General features: G+C 48.4%; 1 protein-coding gene across 4 annotated transcripts; it reads right to left on the bottom strand.

Annotated features, from left to right (window-relative positions):
- Positions 1-3,811: 3,811 nt before the first annotated feature.
- LOC125508387 lies at positions 3,812-8,720 on the bottom strand. Of its 4 annotated transcripts, none has more exons than XM_048673087.1 (7): positions 7,227-8,720; positions 6,957-7,144; positions 6,771-6,811; positions 6,566-6,671; positions 6,347-6,452; positions 6,005-6,257; positions 3,812-4,413 (listed from the first exon to the last, which is right to left on the bottom strand). In XM_048673087.1, the coding sequence occupies exons 1-2, from the start codon at positions 8,280-8,282 to the stop codon at positions 6,989-6,991; spliced, it is 1,212 nt and encodes a 403-aa protein (XP_048529044.1). In that variant the 5' UTR covers positions 8,283-8,720; the 3' UTR covers positions 3,812-4,413; positions 6,005-6,257; positions 6,347-6,452; positions 6,566-6,671; positions 6,771-6,811; positions 6,957-6,988. The 4 variants fall into 4 exon arrangements, with proteins under 4 accessions (XP_048529044.1, XP_048529046.1, XP_048529043.1 ...); XM_048673089.1 differs by having other exon boundaries at positions 6,957-7,141; XM_048673086.1 differs by lacking the exon at positions 6,771-6,811 and having other exon boundaries at positions 6,566-6,705.
- Between the last annotated feature and the right edge of the window lie 205 nt (positions 8,721-8,925).

Below are 8,925 nucleotides of genomic sequence, written 5' to 3'. Positions count from 1 at the left end.
ATTGCGTAATATAAATACATCTTAATGTTGTAAAATTAATAGATTTCAAGAAGGTGCTCGAAATCATTAGTGCGAATCTCAAATTGCTAAGGATGACACCTTGAATTTTGCATGTGTATTTGCAAAAAATTGAAATTCTCAATTGCAAATAGATATATTATTCTCGACATGTAGTGAACATGAAGATACATACATCATAGAAACATCCCGAAATACATGGTACTCAACGGAGAAAGAGTACTATGGAAGTACTGAGTTTACTTTGCAAGAGATTAAAAATCTCAATTGCAAATAGTGAAGATAAATAATTTGAACATGTCGTGAACATGGAAATTATTTAGATCACAATCTCATTCTGGAGTACACATTACTCAACAGAGAGTACAGTATTTGAAGGCACAAATAGCACTGTTAACAGAACCAATTTGCGAAATCTTTAAAATTGAAGGTTGTGCAAATATTGGTCTGGACCATTGATTCAGCCTGGCCACCATGCGCGCTGGCGCTAGCCGTGCCTCCAGTGGGTCGGTGGCGCCAAGGTCACCGTCGCGTCGAGGGCATCGTGCGGGCATGTGTCGGACGGCGACGCTAACGTGGTCAGTAGAGGGCCATTGCCTCGGGCCCCGCCGATCTGCGCGGATGCGAGTCGAGGGCCGCGTCGTTCGCTCGGGAGCGTCGCCGGCCTCGGTCTTCCATGCCGCATCATGGTTGGAGGCAGTCCTCACGGTCGCCGAGGCGGCCATCTGCGGCGTGCGCAGTGGGACAGTGGGAGGGCCAGGCCGACGGCCATGCTCGCGCGACGCCGGTCGGGAGGACCAGTGCGCCGCGGATGCCCACGCTCCGTCGCCTCGGTCTGGGAGGACGAGTTTGCATCTCGTCGTGCGCTGGACGCTGAGCCGCGAGCCGCCGATGCGCGCGTTGCGCTGAGGCCGCCGCTTCCACGACCTGCTTACGGTAGCGCTCCATCGTGATGGGTCGCCGTCCCGATCAGCAACAACCAAGACTAGTATACGCAATGGTTAGTTCATCCGTTCAAAACTAGTCAAAGCCAATCAATTCATGCATTAATTTAGTGAGTGGATATGCAAACCAGGATAACCATCGATCCATTTGACGGATCCGATTCCGCATCTCTGTGAGGAGATCGGCCGTGCTTGCCGCCATCGCTGATGAAAAATTTCTCCTGAATCCTGCTTGGAGTAGCAATCGGTGTCTCCATGCTCACATGCTCGATCCGGGCGAGTAGTACATGCATAAGATGAGTAGAAGATATATACATGATTAGATCTGTGATAATAATCACAAAAGACAACGAAGTTGATTCTTCCAAATCAATTTCTTGTACGGATGCATGCAAACTGATGCATTGTCTGTCTTTTTGGTGAATGGCCTGAGGCGCCGTTTCAAGTCTTGTCGTGAAGAGGGCAGTTACTAATCAATTGATCGTGGATGCCAACGCCCGTGTCCTGCTCTGTGCGTCTTCCTTGTTCAAGGATTTCTTCCTGTTTCTGTCTGAGTAGCGATCGATCCATCTCGCCATCTCGTGGACGGGGTTGTGGTAGATCGAATCACCAGCGATAGGAATTCTCCTGTGCGGAAGCCGTGCGCGCTGGATGGAGTCGTCATCGCGAGTACATAACTACAGATGCGGCCCCGCCGTGACTGATGTCCCCACATGCGCAAGACTTGATGCTGCAGTCCGCCGCGCCGGAGAGCGCCGGTACCGCTGGGAATCACGCGAGGCGTTGAGGAGGTTTGTGCGTGCCTGAGCGCCGGACTAATCGCCGATAGAATTGCTCCGCCGGGAGGCATGGCTCCGCTGCAGAGTTCATCCTTTTCGCTCTTCTTTTCCAGCGAGCCATCGGCGGCGTTCTGTGTTCGTGGCATTCTCGCTCTGCCTTCGAGTCTAGCGTGGCTGATAACGTGTTTAGAATTGAGATAGAGAGAGGAACGAGAGACAAAACACAGAGACATAAAAGTGAATCGTTGTTCTCATTGATGATGGGATTACACATATATATATAGCCTTCGATGTTCGAAAAGACATGAGACAACCGCGGAAAAGCAGGGATTAATAAGATTAATTAAATCCTAACAGAAACTATTCATCTACTTCTCCGCTGGTCACCTTCTCCATCACAGAGGGAAAAATTAAAGGCAAAGTAATAATGTGAAACGAACAGATGGTCACCGAGGAGTCGTCTGCACCTTTTATATATACTACACGTCGCCTCGCGAGATTGCCACTTTTTTTTTAAAACATTAAGCTTTATTGATTAAAAATAACAGTTACATCACCAATAAAAAGAGATACAATATCAACCATGGGCTCCTCAAACCAATCCCTAGTCGCTGAATATTTTGCTAATCTAGCAATTTCATGAACAACTTTATTTTGCGAGATTGCTACTTGAATTGCGCTTGCAGCCTCACACGTCTTCTCCTCTCCTCCTTCACGGTTCACACCCGCATCCGTGAAAAGCCATTGAAAATGAAAAGCCACTGAAAATCTCTTCTTCTGCCTGGTGTTCCTCTTGCTGATGTGACTAGTGGTTGGGGCGCGCCACCTGTGCGGTCCTTTGCGTACTAGTCTTGCTGTCATAGTTGTGAACGTGCTTGTGTAGCCCAGATAAGCGTCAGATGCTAAACAAAAAATAAGCAGTACCATGCCATTGAATAAATCTGTATCCTTATAGTAAAGATGTGTTGTGCTTCTCTTGAGATAACTTTTCTTATATTTTGGGTGCCTTTTGGCACTTACAGTCACTAAAGTAATGTCACATTACAATTCTGAATGCTCTAGCCCAGAAACACCAATGACTACCATTCTCATGAACCTTTTGTTTGAATAAGGCGACATCACCTCGACAAACGACACCTGAATTCATCGCCCATAATAATTTGTATGCATATAAGAGAAATATGATATGACAAAAGGGATTTCACCTGTACACAGTTAATACAAAAGAATGACCTCTATTAAAATCAAAGGCCTTTAGATTAAACAAAAATCGAGAACATACAAATGATGCAGCGTAATTGTTCACCCATCAGCATGAAGGGAATGGTGTGCTTTATAAAGAAAGGAATGATGTGCTTTATAAAGAAAGGAATTATGTGCTTTATAAAAATGAGCACCCTACATGGATGCAATGGTCCTGTGGTGATAATCTGCATCGAGATTGGTCATTCATATTTCATCTATGATATGTAAAGAGTCGAAAAGAAATTCAACTTCAAGATGAAAAACACAATAGCATGGGTATTGAATTGCAAGATGGGCCTTGCTTCAACACTATCACATCCCACTGGTGGTACTGTTTTCCTTATATTGTAAACGGCCTAATTCCCAAACAGCCATGTTCCGACAACAGAGTTATCGGGAAAATTTAAGAGAATTCCATCACAAAATCTGCAAAAATCTAAAACCTACACAAAGATCAAAGAGAATTACTTCGAAGAACACTCTGAAATTTGTGTGACCTTACATGCACACAGCAGTTGTGATCTAACTCCTTTTTTTTGCAGGCTTATGATCTATTTCCTTGAAAATTAAAATATATGCTTCATAGTATTTCCTTCTGTTTAGTACAGAACCTTGACCATGAACTGGGTACAAGACATGCTAGCAGTAGCTGGACTGGCTCACCTTGGTTGGGTGAGAAGCAGAAGCGCCGGCGGCATCATGGGGAATGTCCAGCGCAACCATGAACCAATTCATGTAAGCTTAGGGTGGTTGTGTTCATCACCAAAAAAAGACATAAATCCCAAGTCCAGATGGATCTTCACTCACATCAACACAACAGAGGAATAGAAAAGAAAGAAGAACACTGTATAATAAATAAGGAAAATTTGTGTATTTGTAGCATAGCAAAAGAGGGCTCGGTTTTGTCTTTGATCTTCAAGCCCAACACTCAGATCTCTTGCTGCATAACATAACCATCGCAATGTAGACGAACTGCCCTGGTTATCACTCGTCAGAATGACCATCCGAGGTGCAGAACATCCAACATCACCAATGAATTGAACAGGCTGCCAGAGAGGTAAGGGTGGGCTCTAATTTAGTACCCACAGGCTACAGCAGTCTTGATTGCTCAAGACATGCTTATGTCAGCCAGAGTCATCATCATCACCCCTCATTTTTTTACCGAAAAGGAGGTTGTACCCCCGGTCTTTGCCCACCCAGCGACATGACCCTGATATCTCCATCCATCCATCAGCATCAGGAGCTACTCATACCCGGCCTCGACCAACCAAACCTGACGACACACCAGACAACACCGTAAATACATCTTGGTCCTTGTTGTCGCGGACGAGGGCGGGGAGCCGGGAGAGGTCACGCCCGCCGCGCCGACCCCAGGGACCTCACCGGCGCACCCGACCCTGCGGCGGTTGTCCGAGCCAGGGCCTCCTCTGTAACCAATTTGAAGGGTCAGCTTCAGATCATGATAAACTTCAAAACACAGAGGAGACCAAGATGATAAACTTGTGCAAAATTATTATAAACAGATGCTTTAGAAAAGTACTAAATGGCAAAAGAAATGAAATCCTCTCTGGTACTTTAATCAATAAAATATCGTATGTAGTAGCGATGTCAAGGGCGCCATGTTATTTGTGTTTTTAATTCCTAACGTTTGCTGACAGACTATAATCTGTGGGTACTTCTATCCACTGTCGCCTACTTGAATCCAGATAGACATAATCAGCGAATTTTTCCCGCACACACGGATGCCACTACGAGTATCCACAGTAATCTGATAAAGAAGAATGTAAAACACCCACTCCCACGAATGATTAGGTAAAAAAATTACTCCGCTTGGGTCTGCGTTCTAAATAGAAAGTCCAAATGTTGTCTCCCAGGAAAGCAGGGTAAACAAAATCAAAAGCATGATAGGGACCATGCTACTACTGTCACCCATGAGGCAATGACACGCAAAGATGCAGACACTGCGCGTTTGTGTTATCTTCGGCGAAACAGGTTGGACTAAAAACACGGAACAAATCTACCTCGGCGCCGGATTCCACGACCGCTTCCCCCTTCTCCCCTACCCCTCACCACCTCAACCCCGAAATATCCCCCAATTCCGACGCGGTCGCGAAATCCTAGTCCCCCGGCAACCTTCGCTGGACCTGGAGACCCGGAGAGCCGCTCTGGCATCCCCGAAAGTGTCAAACTGGGTATTCGACTGCCCCCTCATGGACGACCTTGCTACCGCTGACTTCGCCGCAGCACCTACGGGAGGCTTCTACTGGACCCCGTCGATGCATCCGCAGATGCACACTCTTGCGCAGGCCGTCTCCGCCACCCCGGCTCCCAATCCCCGGTATGTAATTGCAGGCTGGACTAAAAATCAAAGGGCTGGTCTCCAGTTTATACATTCCGCGTCCTGATTTGTTTCTCGTGTCTCTATGTTATCACATATAGCATAAACCGGTGCGGCTGATAGCATAATTGTTACATGTGGTTGTAGATTAGTAAAACACTACAGACTATGTGGAATTTGCATCATGGACCAGAGATTGCATGTTATAGAACTACTTACATGAGCGAGCATCTTTGCTTGTGTATTAGGACTTAGGAGTGGTTTTGCTTGTCTCATTGGTGTTGGGTTAGAGGAGATGGTCTTGCACATGAATTTAAATGGGTCTTGTGGAAGGTGCATGGCGGGACGGAGTGGTCAGTATGTGCAAGGCTCGTTTGGTTCGGGTGCATATACTACATCTGCAGTGCATAGAATGCATACACAGTTTCACTCTTATTCGAGGAAAGTATAGTTTCCTCCTAAAATCCTCCTTGATTGGTGCATATCCTCCTAAACTCTAAAACCAGATTATTTACACCCTGAACTTTGCAAAACTGGTATATATATATGTCACCCTGAGCAGTTTTGGGGAGAATTGAAGGTAGTTTTGATCTGATTTTTTTTCACTTCGTCAGAAAGTTCACGGGCATTTTTGGATCTCTTGTCACTAGAATTTGCCTAGGGATGGAACAAGATCGAACCTTCTCATAGTTCCCGATGCGCCGGATGGAGGATTGGAGGGATCGCCGGAGACGAGAACCCGCTCGGCCTGCTAGATGGCCTTGTGCAGGTTCCTCTGGTGTCCCCAGTTCAGCTGCCTAAGCAGACCTGCGCACCATGACAACAATGGTTACAGACAATCAGAGTACTGATCGCGTACCATATTCGTCAATCGGTGCATCATGGTCGTAGCTTGCCGCGATGAACATGCCATCGGCGGTCCGGTCCATGGTACTGAAAGACAGATTAAATGTTAGGTGTCACTACAACTTAAAACCGAAACATTGAGTGACAACATGTGGTAGCCAGCATCAGTTGCTCACCATGTAGTAGTTGACGAAGGAACCGCACTTCTGAATGAACCTTACCACCACGAACGACATGTCCTCCACCAGCCGGTGCGGCACCGCGACACCAAATGCCGTGAACCTTACATCAATCGACATACTTGATCGTGTCAGCAATGTCGTGACATGTTTGCCGTGCAGATTGCAATTCAAGTGCTGTTTGTTGAGAAATTTTCACGCTTCGTGCAAACTTACCATCCAGGCCAGGCCTCGGTCCACATGGTAGGCTTGCTGTTGGAGTTGGGGCCGAAGGAGTTGCAGTAGAAGCCATTGCAGGTATTTTTTTGCAGCCATCACGAATATATTCATCATTACAAAGGGAACAACTGACAAATCTGTCAATTTTAATAGAAGGAAAGGAACGAATTAGCTAAGAGTATATATTTTATGGTGCCAGTACCAGGCTCCAAAGTTGGCAGCTTGATTCGGTGATGTGATGTCCTAACAGAAGCATGTGCCCAGTGCAAGAAAGCGAAGTGGTTAAATTAGCTGGCACCGCAATTTGCTCTTTGCCATTGCGCCATGGGCCATGGCATTGAGAGCAAGTGTGAGACGAGAACGAGAACGAGAGGGTGTTGTAGCTTACCGCGGCGTCGGGGGCATCTTCATGCTTTCACATCACCCACGGCACGCTGGTGTCAGTGGCGACGACCATCTTGGTGGCCCAGTTGGTGTACGGCTCGGCGCCGCCGCCCATCGCCTACTCCATGTACCCGTCTCCACCTGGGCGAGGATGATGGGGCCACCCTGCCACTCGAACATCTTCCATGGCTGCTGCGGCAGCAAAACCAATCAATCACACACGGCGGCGGCGCAACATGTTAATAAAATAATAGCGCCCATCAACCGCACACACACTACGATCTGGCGACCCCTCGCCGGTGACGTAATCGAAACGGGAAAACCAGAGCAGAGCAGAGCAAGCGAAGAGCGTCCTTGACGTAATCGCCACCTCCTTCTTCTCCCTGTCGCCCTTGGCCGCCTTGGCCGCCGCGTCCTTGGCCTGCGAGGCCGCGGACGTGGACATCAGCCGCACCCACGCACCCTTGCCGCCGGCGCAGGCACCTCGCCTCCCCTCCTGTGTGCTCCTGAGATCCAAATCGAGAAGATCGGGGTATACGAGGCTGGGGGAGATGGAGCTCGGGACGGGAGGTGAGGAGGGCATGGGTACGGGCGGCGCGCGGTGGACTTGGCGGAGAAAGAGCCGGCGGCGGAGCAGCAGGAAAGGGACGGGGGTTGGAGGAGAGGAAAGGAAAGAGAGAGACAGGGGTCGCGTGCGTAGGGAAGGAAACGAGAGAAGATATTTTCCTCTCCAACCCCGAGCGAACAAGCAGAAGCCTCTTTTGTCTACGCATGAAACAGTACCTTTGCCAACGTGGCACGCGCGAGCGAGCGCCGTTTGCGCGACGATGAATGGGTTTAATAATGCGTGTGTCGGTGAGGCAGCGACCGTGGTGCTCTGCTCCTCCTCTCCCTTCCCAGTCTCCATTCCAGAGAAGGTAGCTCCCCGCGTCGCTCTCGGGATTGGCTCTGGTCGGTTCATGGAAATCATACCAACCGTTGGAACCCGGAGATGCCTTTCTTTCCGGCCTGGGAGGATACTCCGGTAGCAACGCGGAGATTGTCTCTGACAGGGATTCTTTTCGGCCTTGAAGCCGACGCTGTGTAGGGCGGGCCTTGGTTGACAGCGACAACTTGGAGGGGCGGGGTCCTCTTCGTGTGCTTCGGGCGGGGCGGCAGCAGCGATGAGGAGGAGAAATAGTCGGGGTGCAGAGCCGTGATTGGTGCGGCGGTGGTGCACGGTGATGAACCTGTCGTCGCTGTCCTTGGAGAACCTGTCGCGGATGCTGGTGAGGACGAGCCCGCACGGCTGCAGCTGCACCCTGAACGATCTCAAGTCAATCACCTCCATCTCCAACTTGCTTCAGCCCCGTCTACAGAGCCTTTGTTGACCGCGGTCGCCGCCGGACTCGCCCTGCAGAGAGTTACCGCCAACTATCTTGACCTCGACAGTGACGGCATCTAGGAGGACCGCTAAGGGCTGCCCTAAATTTCTACCAGATGCGCGTGGTCGGCTGCAAAAGGCACACCAACACAGGAGTACAGGCTACGACAGAGAAAAGCAAGAAAAATGGCCATGGGCACCTTTGCACATTTTTTATCCTGATCTCGCATCCCCTATCCACCTGTATCTATACGTTTTACTCCGCAGATTTGTTGCAATAGAAAGGAATATGACACCTTCCGGTGATAGGGCCATGAGTATTCTGTTCCATATATGGTCAAATGGCCATGCAATATATACTAAGTAGTGATCTAAAAAATATTATATTAGTTTATAGAGGGAGTATATGCTTTCTGTTTGTCTCACAAGACACATGAGCTATATTTAGACTGAAATGGTACGCATCAGGTCTGCACTCTTCATACAGTAATAACTTCTTCATATAATAATAATTTAGTATGCATCTAAAAGGAACAAGACTTGCTATACGGAATCAACTTCTAATCTTGGCAACACCACGCGACACATGTGGTAAGCAATCCAAAAAATT

The sequence above is a fragment of the Triticum urartu genome, chromosome 5 (genome assembly GCF_003073215.2).
Source record: "Triticum urartu cultivar G1812 chromosome 5, Tu2.1, whole genome shotgun sequence".
NCBI lineage: Eukaryota > Viridiplantae > Streptophyta > Magnoliopsida > Poales > Poaceae > Triticum > Triticum urartu.
This window is presented reverse-complemented; position numbering and strand designations above follow the sequence as displayed.

What these genes read in the sequence shown, in the direction of transcription:
- LOC125508387 (XM_048673087.1), bottom strand. Translation starts at nt 8,282, where the DNA reads ATGGAGGTGATTGACTTGAGATCGTTCAGGGTGCAGCTGCAGCCGTGC. An exon ending in AGGGGTCGCCAGATCGTAGT is followed by an intron (nt 7,145 to 7,226) that starts GTGTGTGCGGTT and finishes TTGCTGCCGCAG; the next exon opens with CAGCCATGGAAGATGTTCGA.